Source organism: Trichechus manatus, unplaced genomic scaffold, assembly GCF_000243295.1.
Source record: "Trichechus manatus latirostris isolate Lorelei unplaced genomic scaffold, TriManLat1.0 scaffold00002, whole genome shotgun sequence".
Taxonomy (NCBI): Eukaryota; Metazoa; Chordata; class Mammalia; order Sirenia; family Trichechidae; genus Trichechus; species Trichechus manatus.
The window spans coordinates 13,415,668-13,442,689 of NW_004443938.1; the positions used below are offsets into that span (position 1 = coordinate 13,415,668).

Consider the following 27,022-nt stretch of genomic DNA (forward strand, 5'->3'; position numbering starts at 1 on the left):
CCCATCTGTAAAATGGGGCTGATGATAGCAGCTACCTCTCAGGGTTGTGTGAGGATTAAATAAGGTAACACATAAAAGCAGGCACCTGGTACCTGCAGGCAGGCAAAATACTAGCCAAGGCTTCATCCCAACTGCCACCATTAACGTCCCAGCAGGCAGGCATGGGCACAATGCACTTACGCCTGCACCCTCCCGCCATCATCCTGGAGCCCGTCCTCTGGTGCCCACTCCAGGCCTGGACCTGGCAAGGCTCGTGGAGGTGTCTGCTCAGCACTCCTGTGGGTCCAGGGGGCCTGTCACCCTCCTCGCTGCTTTTCATGCTTCCTGACACTGGTGGTTCAAAGTGTATGTGTTATGGTGTCACATTAGCTAATGAGCTCATACTTGCTAAACTAAGCTAAGCTAATGAGCTCTGCTTAGCTAATCAGCTCAAAAGAAATGAGCTTTCTTTTTTGGTGAATAGGCAGCCCCCAAAGTTAATTCGTAGGTTGGCTGGTTGAAAGCGGGACATGTTTTCCCACAGAAATGATATGGCAAATGAAGGCAGGGTTACCAAGCCAGCCCCAAACCCTTCTTAATCCTAAAGGAAGTGTAAAATTATTCGAGAGTTCCAAGTCCTAGCAGCTGTGGGCCCTTGGAATAGAGGAGAAAGAAACTGATCGCCTGCCTCTTTCTCAGATACATAGGCTGGGTAATGGTTAAAAATGAAAGACATCTACCCAAAAGCAAAGAAAAGGGGGCAAGGAAGGGCAGGGAAGCTAGATCAATGGAAACAGAACAAACAGAAGGGAAATAATGAGAATGCTGACATATAATGAAAATCGTAACCAATGTCACGGAACAATATTATGAAATTTGTTCCATGGGAACCTAATGTGCTGTGTAAACTTTCACCTAAAACACAATATTTTCAAAAGATGAAAGAAAATAACATCAGTGACTATTCCATTCTAAGCAACTCAATGACCACAAACCTCACAAAATGTGTGCTTTGGTTCATGACCTGGTATGTTATTTACTCTCAGTGCAGCTTGCGGCACACCAAAATGGAATCTGCTGAAAGTGACAAAACGAAGAAACTTTGCTAGAATCCCTTCCCCATTCAAGAGTGCTCATTAGGAATTCTAGTTACATGTTCTTTCATATGCTGAGATCCTTAATGAGAGCTGATGGTCTAATATAAAGTGAGATCTATGAACTCAGGTGAAAATTAGCATAATTTTTGTGTTGTTCCATGCAAAACAACCAGTTCAGGAGGTAATAATATTGCTAGCCTGAGAATATTAACACCTTCAAATGAGAGGTGAAATAGTGGCCTGATCATCCCTTTTCCCAAGAAAGAAATACAAGCATAAAACAAGAAATCATCAGAACAATTTCGTATTTGTTAGCAGTTAGGACAGACCATTCTATTCCTCTTGGTCCCCACAAGGAAGATGAGTGATTTGGTGGGAAAAACCCCAAACTAACAATCAAAAGACTTGCATTCTCCCCCTGCCTTTACTGTTATGCAGCTGTGTGGCCTTGCGTAAGTCAACCAGGCTCCTGGGTCTCAGTTTCCTCATCTGTTAAATGCGGGGATTTTCACCAATTCTACCATTATATGTTCAGAAGTAAAAGAATTGGATTCTTTAATGTAGCTGGCAAAATTTTAGAATGTAATTTGCCAAGAAATTGACTACAGTCAACACTAAAGACCAAAAAAAGGTGTTATTTTGAAAAGCACCTTATTTTTAAGCTTTAAAAAAAGTTTTTAGAAGCCCATTATTTGAAACATTAATGTTTCTATTTATCCTTGAACTCTATATCTAAACATTACTGACAATAGTTATTTCAATACTTCTTGTGGGAAAGACTTCAGCATCCGACAAATAAATAATGAATGAGGCTAATCCAAACACTCCATGGCTAGAAACATAGAAATGGATGTGACTGCATTTAAAGGTATGTTTTACTTCGCTCCTCCACTCAAGGGTATTATTGTTTTAACGTAATCCCAGAAACATTTATTTAGTGCTTACTTTATGCCACACAGAGTCCCTGGATGGTACAAATGATTAACACGTTCAGCTGCTAACGGAAAGTTGGAGGTTTGAGTCCACTCAGAAGAACCTCAGAAGAAAGGCCTGGCAATCTACTTCCAAAAACCCAGCCACTGAAAACCATATGGAACACAATTTTACTCTGACACGCATGAGTCAGAGTTGACTCAAAAGCAACTGGATTCTTAATGTGCCACACACTACTGCCAGATGCTCAGGAGACAAAGCTCAACGAGACATGGCCCTGGGCTCAGTGAACACACAGGCTACAGGGTCAGAAAAGCATGCACAGCTAACCTTGGCACAGCTTAGGAAGGGCCAGGGTCACAGGAAAACAGTGCCAGGGGAACATGTCGGGTTTAGTGCCTAGGAGTGTCATGGAAGGCTTTATAAAACAACGCATGCTCGAGTAAGATTGAGAAGGATGGGTTGTGTTTGCAATTCACACGGTCATGGTGAGAAGCGGGGCTGGAAGAGGGGAGAAGGCATCCAGAGCAGAGCACACAGCAGGAGTGAAGACAGAAGGTGTGCGCAGGAATGTGCGGGCAGCAGAGAGTGAGACGCTGCTAGTGTTTGGGGCTTATGTTTTCCAGTTGCAGGCTGGGGCTTATGAAATCAATTTGGTGAGTGTCTTAGTTAAGTAGTGCTGCTATAACAGAAATACCACAAGTGGATGGCTTTAACAAACAGAAATTTATTCTCTCAGAGTCTAGGAGGCTAGAAGTCCGAATTCAGGGTGCCAGCTCCAGAGGAAGGCTTTTTCTCTCTGTCAGCTCTGGGGGAAGGTCCTTGTCATCAATCTTCCCCTGGTCTAAGAGCTTCTCAGCACAGGGACCCCAGGTCCAAAGGATGCACTCCGCTCCTGGTTCTTCTTGCTGGGTGGCAGGAGGTCCCTCTCCTCTCTGCTTGCTTTTCTCTATTGTATCTCAAAAGAGATTGACTCAAGAAACAACCTAATCCTGTAGATTGTTCGCTGCCTCATTAACATAACTGCCTCTAATCTGCCTCATTAACATCACAGAAGTAGGATTTACAACACAGGATAATCACATCAGACCACAAAATAGTGGACAATCACACAGAACTGGGAATCTTGGCCTGGTCAAGGCGACACACGTTTTTGGGGGACACGATACAATCCATAACAGTGAGTCAAGAAGTATTTTTTAAGTGAAATATCATAGAAATCAGCAACAGGTTTGGTTTGGTTTTTTTTTTTTCTTTTTTCTTTTGGTTTATCATAGAAAAGACAGTAGAGTCCACTGCACATAATCAGAGCAGGTAGTATTCCATGAAATGTTCATTCCTGTGTATGCGTATAGGTGCCCGGATCCCAATGACGTATTGCTTAGTGTCCAAACACAAACCAAACCCCTAAAACCAAACCAAATCCTAAAACCCCTACAAGTCTGAAAGCCACCGTGCAGAAGTACAGGTGCCGAAGGGGCTACAGTCATCGTCACCACCGTCCAGGGCACAGGGCACAGTGGTGGCCGTATAGCAGAGCAGCAGCACTAAAGATGCAGCAGTGCGTCTTGTACTAGGGGAGGACCACATCCAAGGGAGGTCACGGCAAAGCCTGCAGGGCTGGGGCCGGCAGTGGGTTCTCTCCCAACATTCTCCACCAGGGAGACCTCCACCCAATGACCCCATGGGGAGACACACACAGGTTTGTGGAAAAGGAGGAAAGTGCAGCTTCAATGAACTTGCTCAGAATTTGGAAAAAGGTAAATTTTGTGTTTTACAGTTTATTTTAGTGTCTAAACCACATTTGGTTGTAGGGAAGGGGTTAGCTGGCCACATAAGCTTCTCAGTGTTTGTGACTTTTTAAAAAGGCTTTAATCCAGTCCTGGTGGTGGCAATACAATTCATTCTGAGCAAAACTCTCCTTGCCCCCAAATGGTATCGTCCATGTCCTCTTTCAAAAGCACCTGACCGGTCTTTGTTTCGGCCCACCCAGACCTATGCCTGCAGTGGACTCCATGCTGGGCACCAGGATCAGGACCGTCCAGACAGCCCGGCGCTCAGGATGGGGTCCGCTGACAATAGAGAGGTCCAGCCTGGCCTCACAAGCTTGAACCACAAAGGAATATGCATGCTGAGAGCTCCAGTCTGCAGATCTGGGGTAGCTGCCGCTGCCGGCCAGCAGGGAAGCCCTGCTCCAGGGGTAGAAATATGCGGAAGATAAGAGACCCTGGTTCTAGAACCTTCTCCTTCACGACCCCTTTAACTTTCTGGAGGTCCTGTTTTCTTCATATATGTGACGATAACAACTGTCTTCCTACCTTTGAAACCAGGATCTTATGAAGAAAAAGGCCCAATTATAACAAGTGATCTGTGCCTGTCTGAAGAAAGGGCATATACATACAAATGTTGTTGGGTGTCATCAGGTTGATTTTCAACTCATAGCAACCCCACGTGACACAGCAGAACTGCCCCATAGGGTTTCCCAGGCTGTCATCGTTACGAGAACAGACTGCCACGTCTTTCTCCCACGGAGCTGCTGGGTGGGTTTGAACCACCAGCCTTTCAGTTAGCAGCTAAGTGCTTAACTATTGCACCACCAGGGCTCTTATACATGATAAATGATGCAACCATCTGTATTGCTTATTTCATGGCATGGTGCTTAATCAAAGACTCAGAAACTACAGTGGATCCTCATTATTCGCAGATTCTGCCTTAGTGAATTCGCCTGTTTGTTCTTTCCCAGGCATTTGTGGGCGTGCGCGAGCGCAGAGCAGGGAAAACTTCCCAGCTGAGGTCAAACAAGGCTGGTTTAGCCTTGGCTAGTTCGGTGTCTGCGGGGACTTCCCAGGACATGACTACTGCGAATAACGAGAATGGACTACTAACTTTGGCCCTGGCAACAGAAAATCACCACATTTACCTCACGGTGAGGTGTCCTTTACCTATGGTATCCCCAATACCTAGCACCTTGTGCTTGTCATGCAGTAAGCACTCTACAAATATTTCTTGACTGAAGAGGCCAAGCCATACTAACAAAACAAATGAGTGAAAAACAGATGAAGGAATACATGGAAGAAACACGTCTCCTGAAGAAATGAGACTGACCATCCTGTCTAGAAGGGATGATTTCATAAATTTGTACATGTGCTGTTCACCAGAAAAGCAAGGTCCGCTCAGCCAGTCTTGTCCCCTCCAGAAAACCATATGGGTTCATCAGTGTCTTATTTTGATCAATGTATTAGACCAGATAATTCAAGTAAAATCGTTCTTCTTTGGAGGCTGAATTAATCTAATGGACTGTAAATAACGGGGAAATTAGCGAGATATCTGTCATGTCTGCACTTTGGTTTATTGTACAGACACAGATTCAGAGATTCTTCCATTCCCTTGTGCTGCTTGGCGTACATGCAGTGTCATGGATTGAACTGTGTCCCCCAAAAATATCTGTCAACTTGGCTAGGTCATGATTCCCAGTATTGCATGATTTGTCATATGATGTGATTTCCCAATGTACTGTAAATCCTATCACTATGATGTAATAAGATGGATTAGCAGCAGTTATACTGATGAGATCTACAAGATTCGATAGTGTCTTAAGCCAATCTCTTTTGAGATATAAGAGAGAAGCAAGCAGAGAGACGTGGAGACTTCATACCACCAAGAAAGCAGCACCAGGAGCAGAGTGTGTCCTTTGGACCTGGGATCCTTGCGCTGAGAAGCTCCTCAACCAAGGGACTGCTGATGACAGGGACCTTCCTCCAGAGCTAACGGAGAGAGAAAGCCTTCCCCTGGAGCTAGCACACTGAATTCAGACTTTTATCCTACTGGACTGCAAGAGAATAAACTTCTCTTTGTTAAAGCCATCCACTTGTGGTATTTCTGTTAAAGCAGCACTAGATGACTAAGATATGCAGAGAGCATCCTTATCTGTACAGGAATCATTATAAATACAGAATTCTCTTCTCTAACCAAAAATAAGAAATAAAAAAAGGAAAATGAGAATGGCAATCTTTGTCCTAAAATAAAGAAGAAATACTTAAATTTGATACAATTGACCATGTTCCTATGACACATCTCCACAGTCTTCCTGACTCAGAAGAAACAGAACTTCTTCAAGCTTTTCCTAGCATCAGTAATTACTACCATTATTCTGCCTCTCATGGCAAGAGGGGAGGAAAACAACGGCATTTCAAACTCTCTTCTGGGGAGACAGGTCTGTCATACTCTTGTTATATGTCAGATTCTGCCTGTTCTCCAGCTTTGGCTTCCCTCCTCTCCCCAAGCAAAGGCTGGCCCAGTAGGCCCTCCTCCGATTTAGCCCAGAGGGATGGAGCAGCAATGGCCCTACCACCAGGGACTCTTCCCCATGTCACCAGGCTGCTGATCCGTTCGGACGCTATGCCCCAATCCTCATAACGACATCCACACGCTGACCTTGCCATGCTCCCTGCTCAAGACCCTATTCTAGAACCCTCCAGAGTGAAGCCTGGCCTGGCACTTTCCAGCCCCACAAAGACCCCCTGGGCACAGAGCTTCTTGCTGAACCTCAGTCTTGAGCCTGGGATCCTGCTCTCCACTGGTACATGTCTGACTCCAAACATCACTGTCCAAATTAAGTCACTGTCCACTCCTGCCTCTTTTGTCCCAAGGCTCTACCTACCTGGTGCTGCCTGGGCTGCCCTAATCCCACCTGTTGGTCACTGACCTAGATTTCTTCTCTCCCCCTGAAGTTGGGCATGCTTCCCCAAAGGTTGTGTCACGCCACTGGACAGTTGACCCATGTGAACCATTCCACTGTGGTTAACTGTAGTGGATGCTGTGGTCAGCCAGCCAGGTGAACCCCCGTCTTCCACTTTCTGAGGACTGAAACAGTCATTCCCCAGCTGCTGGAAATGTTGACCTCTGACACTAACTGTGTCCCTCTGAGGAAAGGACCCCTGCCCTAGTATGGCCCCCTTCCAGTGCAGCCACAAATGACCGGTCAACGCAGAGGTGTAAAGGCCTGGTCCCTGGACCCTTGGCAGGAGCCACTGCTGTGACATCTCCCAATCCTGTGCCCTTTACTCATCCTAGGTGTAGATCCAAAAGCATGCTCTGTAAATTCCCTACAGGCAAATCTCTATCTCAGAGTTGGCTTCCCAGGGACCCAACCCATAACACTAACCGGGCAAGTAGAGCCCAGCCAGCCCCGGAGATACTGCACCTCATCTCACTCTGAACTTCTTGGAATTCTGCAGCTAACCAAGGGGTCCATTCGGTGCACCCATTTAATGATGTCTCATTAACAAACCCTTCTTAGAGGGGTGTACAAAAGTCTTCAGAATTTCAAGTCCAGCTTAATACAGGAAACGACAGGAACTGGGGGTGTGGCAGACAGAACAATGGTCCCTCAGAGATGTCGAACCTGTAAATGTTACTTTACTTGGAAAGGGACTTTGCAGATGTGATGAAGTTAAGGAGATGGGGAGATGATCCACCTGGATTATCCAGGTGGGTCCCATGTAACCACGAGGATCCTTATAAGCGACAGAGGGAGGCAGGAGATTCTGGCCAGAAGATGATGTGATTGTGGAAAGAAAGGACCAGAGATGAAACACTGCTGACATTGAGGATGGAGGAAGTGGCCATAAGCCAGCTCCTGAAGCTGGAAAAGGCAAGAAACAGATGCTCTCCTGGAGTCTCCAGCCCCACGACTCCTTGGTTTTAGCCCACAGAAACCCCCATCAGACTTCTAACCTACAGGTAATAGATCCTTGTTGTTTTAAGCTACAAATTTGTGATAATTTGTTGTGGCACCAATAGGAAACTAATATGGGGAAAAGAGAAAATGAGGAGGAATTTTCCTAAATCTCCATTTATTTCCACACTTTAACTCTCCCCTTTTTATGCTTGACTGGGGCTCCCATTCAGGAAAGAAAGCTTGAGATCTTTCTTGACAACACCAACTAGGGTCAACTTTGAGTGATATGAACAAACCTATACAACATTCTAAAATCAACAATTTCACACCTCCTTTAGAGTGAAGAAGGATCTTAATCTCATGTTCATGGAGAGGGAAATTCCTAATAGATCGTTCCTTGGCTCGCTGTAACCAATGAGACAAGAGGCAGAAGAGTTTGGCTGTATACGAGTGGAACGTTTTGCTTTGTTGTACTTCAACTTCTATTAAAAAAAAGAAAAAAGAATATTAATAGTCTTCTAGCTCAAAACTAGCTCAAAAAAGGCATATAGCTTAGAAATAATACTTCCTACTTTTTATATATGTATACCTACAAAGAAACAGTTTCTGTATAAAACAATGTTAATCATGACTAAATAATAATTTTATTACGGGAAGAGTGGGCCTCTCTAATTTCAGTATCTATATACCTTTAAAAATATACCTTTTGAAATATCCCTGCAAAATATAGCTTACAGCTACTAGGACAGAAACACAAACACAAACTCAGTATGTCTCCTGAATAGAGTGGTAATCACCATTTGAATGGGTGTGTTGGGAGTATTCTAGAATTTAATTTGCATGGCTTGCTGTCTTAAAAAGAAGCAGGAAAATTTATATCAAGTTAGTGTGAGATAATCTTAGTAAGAAACTCTTCTCCCTGGTTATAAAGACAAATAGACTATATATAGCTGCAGAATTTAACTTGATTTTGGCTTATATGTTCAAAAATGCCGTTATCTGCCATCAAAAATGTCTGTATAGGAAATTCATGGCATGAAAATTCCCCAAAATAGTTCCATTCAAGATGATAAATTGCTTTGATTATATAAATCAGAGGCCCACTCATACGATACAAATCATGGGGAGTCACTCATAGCATAGGTGTCCGTTTCTGGGGCAGCACAGCTCTGCTACTGTTGCTTTTCCAACCTCCCACAAGTGACCAAAGAAAGGCCTGTCTGGGTCAAAAGCATGGCGGGCAGAGGAACCCAGGCCTCTGGCCTTTTCAATAACTCAGGAGTTATGGGTTAATTTGTGCATACCCCCCTGCAAAAAAAAAGATATACTCAAGTCCTAAGCCCCAGTACCTGTGAATGTGACCTTATTTAGAAACAGGGGCTTTGCAGATGTAATCAGTCAACATAAGGTCATACTAGAGTAGGGTGGGTTCTTATGCATTATGACCAACGTCCTTATAAGAAGAGGGGAAAAGACACAGAGACAGAGAGAGACACAGGGAAGACGGTCACGTGATGACGGAGGCAGAGATTGGAGTGATGCATCCTACAAGCCAAAGAACCCCAAGGATTGCAGGAAACCACTGGAAGCTAGGACAGAGACATGGAACAAACTCTCCCTCAGAGCCTCCAGAAGGAACCAACCCTGCCCACACCTTGATCTCAGACTTCTGGCCTCCAGAACTGTGAGAGAATAAATTTCTGATGTTTTAAGTCACCCAGTTTGTGGTACTTTGCTCCGGTAGACCTGGGAAACCAATACACCAGGGAAGAGTGAATGTCCTAATATACAACCATGTCAAAAGTGTTCCCTAGGTTCAACCCTCTTCGAAACCAACAAATGGGACTACTATTCACAGGGATCTTAGGGAATAGAGTCTCTCATCTATCACTCCTAATAAACTGTGAGAAAATAAAAAGGACCTGAATACAAAATTTAAAGTTTCAGATGAACTTAGCTTTCCACACAATAGATGTATGAGTCTATCACTATAAATGTCATAAACACAGTGTTGAAAGGAACTTAGGGGTTTTAAGACTTGAGCAAGGGAATAATAGAGACAGGAAGCCAGAAAGGAAGCTGAGACTGTGGTCCAGGAATGGAGTGATGAGGGCCTAGACCACGGGAACTCACTCACCTATTTTCCCACCAGGACACACATGATGAAGGATGATGTCTCCCATAAGAGAAGTAACTTGGATTAGGCACAATTACGGTGCATTAACCAACTGCAGCTCCTTTTTCTCCAACTCAGGAAAGCACACTGAGATGGAAGTGAGTGAGAATAGCTATTATAGCGCTAACCCAGAACCTACCATAATAAGGGGAAGAAATTCTCAAGCTTCAGGATTATAACTTTAGTGTTGTTGGTCACACATTAATTGCTGCATAGCCCCAGCTAGTCTCAACACTTCATCTGAGAACTTCTGGCAGTTCAGTTTTCTAGTTACTATGGCTATGTGTTGTTGTTAGTTGCCATCGAGTTGATTCTGACTCCGCGGCCCCATCTGGAGAACCACTCCATAGGGTTTTCAAGAATGTGACCTTTCGGAAGCAATTCCCCAGGCCTGTCTTCCAAAGCACCTCTTGGTGGGTTCAAACAGCCAATCTTCCAGCTAACAGTCAAGCGCTCAACTGTTTGCACCACCCAGAAACTCACGGTTGTATGGTAAGCCTCCCCAAACATAGGGGCTTAAAAACAACAAACTTGCAGCTTGGGCAGAGAGACATGAGAGATAGCTTATGTCTGCTCCATCTGGCTGCAACTGGGGTGGCTCAAAGACAGGGCTGGGGAGGTAGGTCCTGTGAAGGGGCACTCCCTCAAACAGTTAGGGGCTAGGGCAGCTGTGGGCTCCATGGGCACCTCTATGTCTTTGTGGTCTAGACTCTGTCTTCACATGGTCTCTGTGTTACGGGGGCTTCAGCAGCAAGACTTCTAACACAGCACCTCAGGGGTCCAAAGGTGCATGGAGAGAGAGAGAGAAACAGAGGAAGGGATGCCCCAGGCATAAGCTTTATCACAGTTTCTAACAGAGTCTCAGAAATCACACAGCATCATTTCTGCCACCTCCTATTCTTCAGAATTGAGTCACTAAGGCTGGCCCGTGTTCAAAGGGAGGAGAATTAGACCCTGCCTTTTTATGGGGACTTTGAGGACTAAAGGGACCCAAACCATGGTATTTTCAATCACAGTATTTTTGTATATGCAAGTGAAAGCTGGACAACAAATAAGGAAGATCAGAGAATTGATGCCTTTGAATTATGGTGTTGGCAAAGAATGTTGAATATATCATGGACTGTCAGAAGAACAAATCTGTCTTGGAAGAAGTACAACCAGAATGCTCCTTAGAAGCGACAATGGCGAGACTTTGTGCGTGTTATCAGGAAGGACCAGTCCTTGGAGAAGGACATCATGCTTGGTAAAATAGAGGGTCAGCAAAAAAGAGGAAGACCTTCAATGAGAGGGACTCACACAGTGGCTGCAACTACGGGCTCAAGCACAACAATGATTGTGAGGATGGCGCAGGACTGGGCAGTGTTTCGTTCTGTTGTATATAGGGTCACTATGAGTCAGAACCAACTCAATGGCACCTAACAACAACAACGTTTTTATGGGAAAAGTGCCAAAGAATTTGTGAATATGTTTGAAATCACACATTCAGTTTAAGAAACAGAGAGGAAGAATACAGTCTAAGAGACATTAAAGACGAGGATGAGTAGAGTGTGATGACTGAAGTTACACACAAGAGGGTGCGGAGCGGGAGCATTTCTGGGATGCAGTTCTGGGCACTGGGAGAGCGTTATCTATACCTAGCATGGTGGAGCCATGAGGTGTGCCTGTACAGAAAAACCACCACGTAGCCAGCTTGTGGTGACTTGCTTTCCAGGAGCCAGAGGACACCTGCGTGGAGATCTCCACAGGCAAGAGGAGAGGGTAAGTGCTTCAAGTGGGAGAAGGAGATGAAAGTCACATTTGAAAGGCACTGAGAAAGCAGGAATGGCGGAAGGTGAGTGAACAAAGTTCATTAACGGGAAGACAGAAAGAACAGATGTAAATAGGAGAAAACGAAATAACTGAAAGTAAGCAGAAATAACTGAAAGTAAACATTCTAGAAGCTAAATGAAGAAAAAGTTTCAAAAAAAAAAAAAGAGAGAGAGAGAAAGTAGCCACAGTGTCTTATACCATTAAGAGGAAGAGGAAAATAAAAACTGAGGAAATGGATTTTGTCATGGAAATAGCCCGCAACATACAGTTTGGGGACCCATTTTATTTCTACTATCTTTGCAAGAAGAAACCAAACCAAACCTGTTGCTGTTGAGTTGATTCCAACTCATAGCAACCCTATAGAGTAGAACTGCCCCATATGGTTGCCAAGGCTGTAAATCTTTACGGAAGCAAACTGCCACATCTTTCTCCCGCAGAGTGGCTGGTGGGTTTGAACTGCTGACCTTTCAGTTAGTAGCCAAGCACTTAACCAGTGCAAAGAGAGGCAATCATTTCTCAGCAAGCTGAACGAATGCCACAAGTAGACTCCAGTGTTTTGTTAGTTAAAATAAGCTGTTCCTTTGTATTTGTGAGATGTACCTGAAAACCACCCAGAAATAGTAAAGTCATGGAACTTAAATTCTTTCCCTAGTGAGTTAGGCCACCATTTCTCTGCTGATAAGACTATCTCAAGGCCAACCACAGCCAGCCCCAAGAGAATGTTAGCTACACCCTCCTCTACCACTACCTTGCCCAGCCCTGTCACATCTGATAGATAGCAACAGCAAGACACCATCCCATGGACTTTCAAATGAGCAGTTATTAAAATCCACTTTGAAATGGCTAATGTTCTGTCATATTTTTTTTAATCCCATTTTTAAAAAAAATCCAGTTTGAAGAAGTGTGGAAATTCTTATATTCCTGTATTTAAATAGTGTGTTCCATCCAGAAATGCTTTCAATTGTTCTAAAATGAAAAGGTCTCATTACAGTTGAAAGTAAGTCTACCTCAAAAATCTCTAGAGCATGCAGAGAAGTCTATTCTAGTGGTATGTTAGCTCCCAGCTCTGAAGGGGCAAGGAGGTAAAGGCAAAACTAGGCCTAAATGCAGAATAATGCAACTTCTACAGACTGGAGGAGTGAAGGCAAGGGAATACACACACATATACACAAAGCTGTCATCTTCCTCTTTATTCTGGTTCTGACCACAGAAGAGGAAAGCGATTTGTTGGTGTGGAGCATCAGAGATTCTGAGGAGTCTACATGAGCTGAGAGGGTTGGCTCCCATCAGTGCTGTCAACTAAAGCCAGCCACATAAGAAGAGGCTGGTAACAGCACTTTAATTACAAGTAGTCAGAGGAGCTGTATATAAGCTGGGCATGAGATCAGAGAAGGCTTCCCAACCCAAAGTACAATAAATGAAAGGAATTTGTGATGAAGTACCTCACTCACCAGAAGGATACATATTTATTTAAACCTTGCTCCTAATTGTATATAATTCCATAATTAGCTGATAGTTATGATTTATCATTTTGATAAATATTTTATTACTATGTAAAAGTATTATAGACCGAATCCCATGATAGACTCTCTCTAAGCCTTCGGGTCTGGATGTCAGTCATGGCCAGGCCAGGCCACAAGTAAGAAGAAATTAAAAACTTATGAAAAGGCAGCCTTCATATTCTACCTTATAAAATGATGTCAAATGCCAAGAATTAATGAGGAGTCAGAGAAAGAAAGAGTATGAGGAATATACTGAGCATACTGACACAAATGGGTTATTACAGCATTAAAAATGAATTACATATATATTCAAAAATACAAATGAGTCTGAGAACACAATACTAAGCTTAAAAAATCACAATTTAAAAGCTGCGAGGGCTATCACTTTTACCCTAACAATCAGAACAAGCCAGATTAGCTGCAAAAGCATGATTTTTAAAACCCACAGGGAAGCTGAGGATGCAAAGAAGCCTAAATGTGCCAAGTCCTTTGCAACATAAAAAAGGCCAGCAGATCCTCTCATTCCTAGCAAAGCAATGGAAAAAAAGAAACCACCATGGACAGGAGTAAGAAGAAACTAGCTAAACTTTTAACCAACTTTCAGTGGCCACATGTGGAATGCCATGATGGATTAGAATTCCAAGTAGTCTCAGCCACAGAGCAAGTCTGTACTCACCACTCAACTCTTTCACATGGATCTTCATCAAGCACAGAATTAGAGTTCACCACAGGCTGGTACAGGGCAGAAGAGTTGAGAGACATCTTCCTTGAGGCCCATGGGAACTTCTAAGGCCAGGCAGGGATCAAAACATAAAAACTGACAGAATTCCTCTGAGGCACCCCAAAATTCCACCCAGAGTACTGCAGGGGCCCTCCAAAGGCTGGGGCAAGGCAGTGGGGCAGAAAGAGCTGTTCTGAGACATGGAAAGCTGAGGCAGGAGTCAGGATGGAAACAACGAGAACTCCCCAGTTACCGAAAAGCTGGCAGCCAGGCTGAAAAACAGAGAGAAATTTTCCATAGTTCAGTAAACTGGTGCTAGGCTGTAAAACATAAAGAATCTTAAGGGCTCAGATCCCAAACCCTGCTAAAGGGAAAGTCCTGATTCTTCCCTCAAAACATTTGAAGCCAGCAATGAAATGAATCTACCTAAACCTGCACCAAACCCCACACCCATTTCAACTACAAATTAGATTCATTCAGCCCACACAGCAGTGTCCTGAAGAAAGAAGGGCATGTCCTTTTAAATTACTTAAGCCTTACAATTCTTTTACACACAATATCTGACATGCAATGAAAAATTATGAGGTTTGCAAAGAAGCAAGAAAATATAACCCACAGTCAAGAGAAGAAATAGCCAAAAGGAGCACATCCAGAGATGACACAGATGCTGGAATCACTAGGAAGAGACTTTAAAATAACTACCCCAAAAAAAAAAAAAGTTACAGATCTAGTGGAAAATATGGACATGAATAGATGGAGAATTTCAGCAGAGGAATGGAAATTATAAAAAAAAAGGGGGGGTGGAAATGCTCAAAATTAAAAATAAAATATCCAAAATGACTTAACATAGACAGGACACAACAGAGGTAAGGATCAGTGAACTTGAAAATGTATCTATAGAAATTATCCGAACTGAAACACAAAGAGGGAAAAAAGGAGTAGAAAAAAATCATAGAACAAAGTATCTAAGATCTATGGAATAATACAAAATGTAATATATAAGAAAGTGGAGTTCCAAAAGGAGAAAGGGACAGAATAAATATTGGAAGAAATAATGGATGAAAAATTTCCAAAATTGTTGAAAAGTATCAATCTACATATCCAAGAAGCTCAGCAAACCCCAGGTAGGATAAACATAAAGAAAATCATGCCCAAGCTTGTCACAGTTCAACAGTTGAAAACAAAAGATAAAGAAAAAGTCAACTGGAGAAAAATCACACATTACCTACAGGGGAAAAATGCTAAAAAAACAAATAAACACAGCTAACTCCTCATCAGAAAACAATGGAATGGCATCTTCAAAGTTCCAAAAGAAAAAAAAACTGTCAACCTACAATTCTATATTCAGTGAAAATATCCTTTAAAATGGAGGTGAACAAAAAAAAACACTTTCATAAAATGCAAAAACTAAGAGAATTTATCACCAGCAGGCTTGCACACAAAAAATGCTAAAATAAGTACTTTAAAATAAAGGGAAATAATACAGATCAAAGAAATGAAGAGCATGAAAAAGGGTAAATATGTAAGGATAAATATAAAAATCCATTTTAAATGCTCTCTATTACATATATGGGGCCCTAGTGGCACAGTGGTTAAGTGCTACGGCTAACCAAAAGGTCAGCAGTTCAAATCCGTCAGCCACTCCTTAGAAATCCTATGAGGCAGTTCTACTCTGTCCTATTGGGTAGTTATGAGTCGGAATCAACTCCGTGGCAATGGATTTTTACATATATATAGATATATAAATATACCTATACCTATATATATGTGTTTTATATTAAAGTATCTTCATTACATATATACACACACACACATATATATGTGTTTCTTTTAAATACTATTGACAGCTTAAAAATAATTTCTTATTACGGGGCTTACAGCATACATAAATATAAAATGTACACAAAATATAAAATAAAGGTACAAAGGGTAAGAGAGGAAAGTGGCATTATAACGTTTTAGGTTTCTTACATTATTTGTGAAGTACAATATTATTATTTGGAGGTATTCTGTAGTAAGTTAAAGGTGTATATGATAATCTTTAACACAACTACTAAAAATAACACAAAGAAACATAGCTAAGAAAAATCAAAAAGGGAGATAAAATGAAACACTGAAAATACATGATTCACCTAAAAGAAGACAGGAGGGAGGAAAAGAGAGACAAAATCTAGATGAGACAAACAGAAAACAAATGTCCAGATGACAAACTCCCACCAAATACAAATATGGAACAATACTGGGACAAACGGCAAAATTTGAATATGGACTGCTGTATCCATGTTGTAATTTTCTGAAATCAGTACTATTACTGTGTTTATGTAAAAGAATGTCCTATTCATAAGAATTACATGCTGAAATATTTGGATGTAAAGGGGCATGATGTCTGTAACTTACTCTCCAATGGCTCAGAAAAAAATTATAAAAATATAACACACACAGAAAAAGAGAGAGTGCAAGCAGTAATCATGGAAATATGTTAACAGTCAATGAATCTGTATATGGGTATACAGGAGTTCTCTGAATTATTCTTGCAACTCTTCTTGAAGTTTGAAATCATTTCAAAATAAAAAGATACGTTATCTCAAAATTAAATGTATTCATGAAGATTGCCTTAAATACTATGCTGTGATGTTATCTTATGTTAAACCCACTGCCATGGAGTTGATTCCTACTCATGGCGACCCTATAAGACAGAGTAAAACTGACCTATAGGGTTTCCATGGCTGTAAATCTTTATGGAAGCAGACTGCCATATCTTCCTCCTGTGGAGTGGCTGGTAGGTTCGAACTGCCGACCTTTTGGTTAGCAGCCAAGTGCTTTAACCTCTGCACCACCAGGACTCTTTATCTTATGCTAAACACATATTAAATCAATTTTATAATTAAAAAAAAATACTACATACAGCATGAAACCATATTTGTAAAGAAAAATAAGCCAAACTAAAGAACCTATTGTGTGGGAATGCATACATTCAAAAACCTTGAGGGTGAAAAACAAAGGCAAGACATTGATAAAGACAAAGTTCAGGTGGCAGTGACCTCAGGGAGGAGGCAGACATATGGGACAGGGCAGAAGCACAGACGATTTTAAGAAGACAAAAATAACTAACACCACTACCCCGTTACAGGAACCCACAGGAGTCCTTTCTGCATCATTTGGTATTACTTCCCACTAGCTCAGAGAGAACACAGTAAAACGTAAATAGTCAATAATGGGTTTACGGGAGTCAATAATATCCTTAAGAGTTTTATTAGATAAATTCAAGTATCCAAAGTCAAGAACCTATAAAATGGGAAATTATTCTAGGTGCTGCTGGTTGTTAGGTAACATTCATATATATCACAGTGTGCTTTATTTGCTTAGAGCATTCAATTCAAAAAAATAGACAAAGAAAGAAGCCTTGGTTAGCCAAAAGAACATTCCAACTCTATCACTAATCTGCTAAGTAATTAGGAAAATCTTTTATTTGCTCTGCTTCCATTAACACATTTGAAAAGGGATGACAGTAGATTGTGGAACAATGGTGAAGCACTCAGCTGCTAACTGAAAGGTTGGCAGTTCAAACTCACCCCATGACTCTGCAGGAGACAGACCTGGCTATCTGTTCCTGCAAAGATCACAGCCTACAAAACCCCATAGGGCAGTTCTACTCTGTCACGTGGGGTCGCTATGAGTCAAAATTGACTCAATGGCACCTAACAACAACACAACAACAAAGTTTCTAAGACAAATGTTCTAGAAGACATTTTTTATTACAAATTTGATTAATGTACACAACTTTACAAAATGAGAAAACGGAGAAGCATGAAAGGAAGTTATCTTTTAGAGTGTTTCATTACCATTATTTCAGTACACAACAAATTTTACTGAAAGCCTGCTATTACCAGGTACTATTCTATGAGTCGGAATTGATGGCACACAACAATACCAACAACAACATTCTAGGTACTGAGGACACAGCAACGAACAAAACAAAAGGGGTCCCTAACCTCATGGAACTTCCATGTGTTGGCCATGTACACAAATGAAAAGGTTAATGCATTCATGGCAACTGGCTTTAACCAACTAATAGGGTTTTGAAGCCACCTAAAATTCTTGTGGAACCACCGTGGGCTATAAAATGTCCTGGACCCCATCTACTATGTTCAGTGGTAACATCTTGATGGTAGCAAAGTCATCTACTACCAATCCCATGGTGTTCGACACCGCACTGGGTCATCAGCATTCAGCCAAAAGAGGATGGGACACTTTGCACGTGTTTTCTAAGATGGTGGAGAACTTGATGCAGTTCTGCATAAGAGGGCTGAGAAAAGCGGGGGTCTTTATAAGTTGTGGAGCCCTGGTGGTGTAGTGGTTAAGAGCTACAGCTGCTAAACGAAAGGTCAGCAGTTTGCATCCACCAACCGCTCCTTGGAAACCCTATTGGGTAGTTCTACTCTGTCCTATAGGGTAACTATGAGTCAGAATGGACTTGACAGCAACGGGTTTGATTTTTTTTGTTTTTTGGTTTTTTTATGTTATCAGGGTAGCCCCTTCTACTAGATAATAAAGGATTTCCAATCCATGAGAGAGAAATTTTTATTGGAAACAGCACTTTCGTTTACCGAGGACAGCCCCAAGTCCCATCTTCAAAGCAAACATGACTACAGTTCCACTGACTGCCAACTATTCATCACTCATTTCAGGGGAGATGAGCTAAATTTAAAAAGAAAAAGAAGGAAGAGGAGGAGAAGAAGAAAGGGAGGGAGGGAGGGAGGAAGAGAAGGAAGAAGGGAAAGACAAAAAGAAAACATACAGCTTTTTTAAAAAAGTCATCAATAGACATGTAGTGATAAGAAAATGAGAGAATGTTCCCAGGATCCCAAATGTTTGATTCCCAGTAACATCTCCAAACAGTCTAGGCTGACAGCCTAGAACTGGGAGACACAGTGAAGACCGAAGTCTAGGCAGGCTGCCCCTCACTTCCTGTGAGGCTGGAGGAAACAAGGACCTCCTCTGGCCTCACAACTGTTTCCTTCCTTCTGCTCTGTGATCAAGAGGCTATGAAATGTCAATGTTTCAGCACCCAGAACTTTTTCCTTCCGAATTTTCAACTATAAATAAAAAGCAGACTGTGTGTGTATGTCAGAGAGAAAGAGAGAGAGGAATTGATAATGTTCGCCGATCTTTTCAAATTACAATCCTGGGGATGTGAGAATGACGGCTTGGCATTGAGAGTGGTTGATGAGACTCAATAACAACCACGAGCAGCGGCATGCCTGATAGTACTGCAATCAGCTTTCTTCCCTTCCCTCGAAAATACAGCTCTGAGATGCTGTCACTTTTCATCAGTACTCCATATGTGGAGTAAAAGATACCAAAAGATAAACAGCCCCTCCCTACTTGAGAAGGACTATCGTGTTGCGACTGGTTGCTTCCAGTAGCTTTCCCTCCTGTCTTCACGGTTCTGGGATGGTGACTCTTCAGAAATGGGAATGAAGTCCAGTCACTGTTTATGGTAGGCGTTCTCAGTGCTTCTCTCCAGGGTCTGGATAAGGCGATCCCCCAGGCAACTCTGTAGGACTCCCATTCTGAAGGGGCATGAGTGAAGCCCTAGCCTCACACAGGCTCCTGAGACTCATACAAAAGTCTTTAATTTAAGGGCAGATTACACAGTTCTACAAAGCATGGGTGATTCGGCAGTAGAGTTCTTGCCTTCCATGAGGGAGAACTGAATTCAGTTCCCTGCCAATGAACCTCATGCACAGCCACTACCCATCTATCAGTGGAGGCTTGCGCGTTGCTATGATGCTGAACAGGTTTCAGCAGAACTTCCAGATCAAGACAGACTAAGAAGACAGGCCTGGCGATCTAATTCCAAAAACAGCCAATGAAAACCTGATGGGTCCAGTTTGCAACCCATCATGGGGATGGCGCAAGACCAGGCACTGTCTCGTTCTGTTGTGCATGGGGTCACCATGAGTTGGGGGCAGACTTAACAGTTCTGCATTTTTTCAGCCCTCATATGCTATCACTGTCGCACTTGCTTATTAACCCACATGCTCACCTCCTTCAAAGGCTCTCAGAAAGGATGACCAGAGTCCTTGGGGAGTAATTTCTAAGGCCTGCTCTAATCATATGGACTGTTTATTGAGGCCTTGCCATGCAGCAGACATTGTACTAAATATACATTTTTCATTTAATCTTCAAAACAACATTTAAAGGTAGATACTATTAATCCCATTGTACAGATTGGAAAACTGAGGCTTAGAAACATTAAATAATTTGCCCAGGGTCATACTGCTGGTGAGAATCCTGGCCTGTCCTTCCAAAAACCATGCCTTCAGCCACTATTCTATAGTTAGCGAAGCAGCAGCACAATGGTACAGAAGGGGCACTGGCTGTGTGGTCATGAGCCCCACCACTGATTAGTTGTGTGATCTTAGGTGATTATTTAACCTCCCCAAGCCTCTGTCACTCCATCTTCAACGTGGGGATAATCATTTCCCCCCTGCTTTCTCCCAGGGTTGGCGACAGTTATCAACACCTGTTGCTGAGTTCCAATAAGTCCATCTCTCTTGGACACATGTCCCTGTCCATGTGTTTAGGACTCAGTCCAAGGTCAGGACGGAGAGGTGGGGTGGGAGAAAAGCTGCAGAAAAAGGAGGTCTAAAACTCAACTTCAAAGTTACGTGCTTCTCTTTCTTTCTAAATTTTATACTGGCCTTTGTGTAACTGTCTGGGGAAGCCTGGACTCTAACGTCTGAAGATGAATTCTACTAATATGAACACCATCCAGACAGGAAATACAACCATCAGAGCGGGGGTCACATATAAGTGCTCAATAAATACTAGAGGAAGGGCAGACAGCAGGCAGGCAGTGAGCACACAGGACTGGCACTGCCTCTTGATTGCTCAGGGATTACCTGTTGGTATTTCATTTCCTATGCATGCCGCTAATTGGTTCTTTCAGTCTCTAGCAAATTAATTTGGTCGAAGTTATTTAATTTCACTCTACCATTATCAATGAATAAAGAACTTAAAAGCAGCACAGTGATAAACATTCTTAGCCAAACCATAACATTCTACAGCTTGAACAGCCCATGATTTTTCTCAACCAAGTCAACAGAACAGGATGGGCCTCTTATTTTCTTGAAATTTTGAATTGCCTGGTTGAAGAAACACCCATGGAGACCAAACACACACACACACATACACACATACACATACACACACACACACACACACACACACACACACACAGAACTGATATAAAAAAGATGCTGCAAACAGTGGCTCATAAAATCCCAGCACACACGTTATCCCCACAGTTATCTAACAGTTATCTGAGTTAGCCATCCATTAACTCAACCCTGACGCAGGAAAAGATTCCTACCAACCTGCTCCTGAGGGCTTTTGGGAACTCTTGGAAAAGACACACACGGCGCAAGAAATGAACATGAATTTAAGAGAGTCTGGTTAGAAGCTCTGTTTGAACAAAGAAAAGACAAGATGGAAAGTCACAACCTGGGGGAAGGTCCCAGCCATACAGAAGGGATTGGGGTGCACAGAGGAAATGAAATGTTCATGGTTCTACAGGAGACACACTGATGGCTACAGCTCGGTAACACCACCCCAAATTAAAAAGAGCTCTCCACTCTTAAAACTGTGAAAAAGAGCAAAGATACCAATACAGATAGTGCAAACTTGTTGCTCTACGTTAGGAACATGATGAAGACCCTCTAGAGGACCACCTGCAATTAAAGCTGCCATTAACTAGAAAGATGGCGTTTCTGTCAAACCATATGGTGTCATTATTTCAACACCATGTGCTTATGATGGAGCGTGTAAGCTCACCAGGACCCTCTCTGCCCCTTCCTCCCTTTCCCACGGGTCTGCAGCACAAGGAACAGAGAATTCTGCCTCTCCATTCCAAAAGCCTGGCCACGCCTGCTCCCCAGGCCCACCAACAGACTCCAACAACTGGTCTCAAAACACGCACACAAGTTAAACTTCAAGGAGAGACCTGGACAACTCACACACAGTCAGAATCAGGGGTTGGCGGGGAGGGGTCATGTGTGAGAATGACTGTTGGGGGGTAGCTTACATGTGAGGTCTCCCTCCTCGCCTGCTCTGATTCAATCCTGTTAAAAGTGTTCATCAAAACACAATGTTCAGACACAAAACATTTCCCCTGGGAGAGTCAGGAGGCTTTCTGTGAAAGGTATTACACAGTAAAGGGAACATGCATTTCTGACTGAGACAACGCTTGGAGTAGCAAACACCAGACATCTACCAGAGCTATCGGTACTTATCAGAGACAAAAGTAAATAAACACAAAAAGTTTAATTAACCCTATCCAACAGAAGTAGGTGCAGACTGAGAGTATCATGCCCCATAATAACTAGGATATGAGAAGCTCAGAGAAGAACTCCGTATAAATATATTGCTTTTTTTTAAATTCTGGGAAAACAAAGTTAGCCAACTTTCATTAAACACAGGAATTACATAAGAAGTTGCACTGAATAACAGCAATTGAAATTGATTCTGCAATGTGGTTAAACTGCCATATCTAATAACTATTAATAAACTAGTTGACACCAGAATAGTTGCCCATCTGATTCTCTTGAAAACAGGACAACTGGTATGCACTTTTTTTCAGACAAAATCCCTGAAGTCCGAAGTATTGTTTCTGGAATAAGAAGTTTCCACAGAGTGTGGTACTGGTCCTTCACAGTCCTGAGTCTCCTTTTACCTGTTTCTCAGTATTGGGAGAGGAGAGGGAAATGTGTTCATTTGAACCTTTTTATGAAACTTTAAGTGAAGAATTTAGAAACCTTATGGTAAATCTTCAATACTTCATACATTCCACGTTCCAATTACTAACGGATATTTGCAGCTGTTTCTTCTCAAATTAAGTCATGTCATATCAATAAATAAAGGTCCCAAAAGCTTTACTCCATCCATCTCATTTAGGTCGACTCTTACTTTGCGGGATGTGGTGCAGCGGTTAAGCACTGGGCTGCTAACGAAAAGGTAAGCAGTCCGAATCCACCAGGTGCTGCTTGGAAACTCTACGGGGCAGTTCTACTACTGTCCTATAGGGTCGTTATGAGTCGGAATCAACTCGAAGGCAACAGGCTACTTTGAGGAGGCAGCTCTTCCACAGTCATATTTTGAGTGCCTTCCAACCTGAGGGGCTCATTTTCTAGCACTGTATCAGACAATGTTCTGCTGCTATCCATAAATCTTCACTGGCCAATTTTTTCAGAAGTAGGCTGCCAGGTTCTTCTTCCTAGTCTGTCTTAGTCTGCAAGCTCCGCTGAAACCTGTCCACCATAGGTGACCCTGCTGGTTTTTGAAACACCAGTGGCATAGCTTCTAGCTTCACAGCAACACGCCAAGCCACCACAGTACAGCAAACTGGCAGGCAAGTGGTGGAGATAGACATCCCAGGCATTAGTGAGCTGAAATGGACTGGTATCGACTATTTTGAACCAATCATATGGTCTATGATGCTGATAATGACAAATTGAAAAGGAATGGCATCAATTTCATCCTCAAAAAGAACATTTGAAGATCAATCCTGAAATACAACACTGTCAGTGACGGGATAATATCCATAGGCCTAAAAGGAAGACCAGTTAATACGACTATTATTCAAATTTACACCAACCACTAAGGCCAAAGATGAAGAAACTGAAGATTTTTACCAACTTCTGTAGTCTGAAATTGATCAAACATGCAATCAGGATGCATTGATAATTACTGGTGATTGAAATGTGAAAAGTTGGAAACAAAGAAGGATCAGTAGTTGGAAAATATGTCCTTGGAGATAGATATGACACAGGAGACCACATGATAGAATTCTGCAAGACCAACAACTTATTTATTCCAAATATCTTTTTCCAACAACATAAACTACAGTAGTTGGAAAATATGCCTCAGTGATAGAAATGACGCAGGGGATTGCATGATAGGATTTTGCAAGACCAATGACTTATTCATTGCAAATACCGTTTTTTAACAACATAAACTGCGACTATACCCGTGGGCCTAGCCAGATGGAATACATAGCAATCAAATCGACTACGTCTGCGGAAAGAGATAATGGGAACCTCACTATCATCAGTCAGAACAAGGCCAGGGGCCGACTGCAGAACAGACCATTTACTGCTCATATGCAAGTTCAAGCTAAAGCTGAAGAAAATTAGAACAAGCCCACGGACAGCCCAAGTACGACCTTGAGTACATCACACCTGAATTTAGAGACCACCTCAAGAAGAGATTTAACATATTGAACACTAATGACCAAAGACCAGACGAGTTGTGGAATGACATCAAGGAAATCATACATGAAGAAAGTAAAAGGTCATTAAAAAGACAGAAAAGAAAAAAAAAAGGCCAAAAGGGATGTAAGAAGAGACTCTGAAAGTTGCTCTTGAACATAGAGTAGCTAAAGTGAAAGGAAGAGATGACAAAGTAAAAGAGCTAGACAAAAGATTTCAAAGGGCAGTCGAGAAGGCAAACTAAAGTATTACAATGAAATGTGTAAAGAACTGGAGTTAGAAAACCAAAAGTGAAGAACACTGTTGGCATTTCTCAATCGGAAAGAACTGAAAAAAAATTCAAGCCTCTAGTTGTAATTTTGAAGGATTCTCTGGGCAAAATATTGAATGACACAGGAAGCATCAAAAGAAGATGGAAGGAATACACAGAGTCACTGTACCAAAAAGAACTGGTTGACCTTCAACCATTTCAGGAGGCAGCATAGGATCAAGAACCGATGATACTGAAGGAAGAAGTCCAAGCTGCACTAAAGGCATTGGTGAAAAACAAGGCCGTAGGAATTGACAGAATACCAATCGAGATGTTTCAACAAATGGATGCAATGCTGGAAGTGCTCACTCGTCTATGCCAAAAAATTTGGAAGACAGCTACCTGGCCAAGCAACTGTAAGAGATATACATACATGCCCATTCCAAAGAAAGGTGATCCAACAGAATGCAGAAATTATCGAACAATATCATTAATATCACATGCAAGTAAAATTATGCCGAAAATTCAAAAATGGTTGCAGCAGTACATCGACAGGCAATTGCCAGAAATTCAAGCTGGATTCAGAAGAGGACGTGGAACAAGGGATATCATTGCTGATGTCAGATGGATCTTGTCTGAAAGCAGAGAATACCAGAAAGATGTTTGCCTGTGTTTTATTGACTATGTAAAGGCATTTGACTGTGCAGATCATAACAATTAATGGGTAACATTTGGAAGAATGGGAATTCCAGAACACTTAATTGTGCTCATGAGGAACCTGTATGTAGACCAAGAAGGCAGTCATTCAAACAGAACAAGGGGATGCTACATGGTTTAAAGTCAAGAAAGGTGTGCGTCAGAGTTGTATCCTTTCATCATATTTATGCAATCTGCATGCTGAGCAAATAATCTGAGAAGGTGGACTATATGAACACTGGAGCATCAGGATTGGAGAAAGACACATTAACAACCTGCGATATCCAGATGACACAACCTTGCTTGCTGAAAGTGAATAGGATTTTAAGTTCTTACTGATGAAGATCAAAGACTACATACAGCCTTCAGTATGGATTACACCTCAACATAAAGAAAACAAAAATCTTCACAACTGAACCAATAAGCAACATCATCATAAACGGAGAAAAGATTGAAGTTGTCAAGGATTTCATTTTACTTGGATTTACAATCAATGCCCATGGAAGCAGCAAACAAGAAATCAAATAATGTATTGCATTGGGCAAATCTGCTGCAACATACCTCTTTAAAGTGTTAAGAAACAAAGACGTCACCTTGAGGACTACGGTGCGCCTGACCCAAGCCATGATATTTTCAGTTGCCTAATATGCATATGAAAGCTGGACAATGAATAAGGAAGACAGAAGAACTGATGCCTTCGAAATATGGTGTTGATGAAGAATACTGAATATACCATGGACTGCGAGAAGAAGGAACAAAACTGTCTTGGAAGAAGTACAGCCACTCTTTAAAAGTGAGGATAGGGAGACTTTGTCTCAGTACTTTGGACATGTTATCAGGAGGTACTGGTCCCTAGTGAAGGACATCATGCTTGGTAAGGTAGAGGGTCAGCGAAAAGGAGAAAGACTCTCAATGAGATGGATTAACATAGTGGCTGCAACAATGGGCTCAAGCATAACAACAATTATGAGGATGACACGGGATGGGGCAGCATTTCCTTCTGTTGTACACAGGATCACTATGAGTCTGAACTGATTTCACAGCACCTAACAACAACAACGACATGGTAAATCAGAAATTGTTCATCAAGAGTGAACATCGAAGGAGAATGAAATTAGCCATCCACAAGACATTGGCTGTCCTACACTTTTAAACATAAACTAACCAAGATTCTTCAGTATTCAGAGAAAAAATAGAGAAGATTTAGTAAACTGAGCTTAACAAGATACTCTACTTCTTGTTACCAGAAAAGAAACCGATTTTATTTATTCCTAACGTAGAATCCATCCCACCTCCACCCCAGAAGGCTGGTTTGCTAGTTCCCCAAACTCAGCAGAGAGGTCAGTTGCGGGCGCCCCACCTGGTGGGTCCACCCCACTGTTGTGAGCAACCAGGCCAGGCACACCGACAGGTGTCTGCTCACTTCCCTCTCCGGTCCACTCCCAGAAACGCGACCCAGAACTGCATGTATCTCTGGGCACCGAAAGGCAAACAGATCTCTCAAAGAAAAAACGGGAGCGCGGGGTGGAATTATATAACAGCTTCCAGGAGATAAGGATTCTAGAAAACGAAAGTAGCGCGTGGAGAGGCAGGGGTCGGGGGGAGGCAAAGGGGGGTGCGGTATCGCCGCCACTTACTCGAAGGCGAAGAAGAGTCCGCTGGTGACCAGGATGAGGACGAGCGTCAGGTAGAAGACGCCGGTCTGCCGGGCCATCATGATCCTCCCGTTGCAAAAGAACTTGTTTCGGCCCGGGAAAACCTCCCATTTTCTGCGGGCCGCGATTTTCCTCTTCTTGTGGGGCGACTCCATGGGGGAGGAGCTGTGGGTGCTGATCTGGCTGTACTCGCAGTCTGTCATGGGCCCGCCGCCGCCGGGAGGCATCCACGAGGGCAGCTGGCCGGGGACAC

The 27,022-nt window shown here is 42.5% G+C and overlaps 1 protein-coding gene across 2 annotated transcripts in view; it reads right to left on the bottom strand.

Moving 5' to 3' along the window:
- Positions 1 to 26,996, bottom strand: part of ZDHHC14 (zinc finger DHHC-type palmitoyltransferase 14) — a 345,517-nt gene extending 318,521 nt beyond the window's left edge. For both annotated transcript variants that reach the window (XM_023728825.1, XM_004368808.2), the window contains exon 1: positions 26,752 to 26,996. In XM_023728825.1, coding sequence (XP_023584593.1) covers positions 26,752 to 26,996 — 245 coding nt within the window. The remainder of the gene's footprint in view (positions 1 to 26,751) is intronic.
- Positions 26,997 to 27,022: the final 26 nt, after the last annotated feature.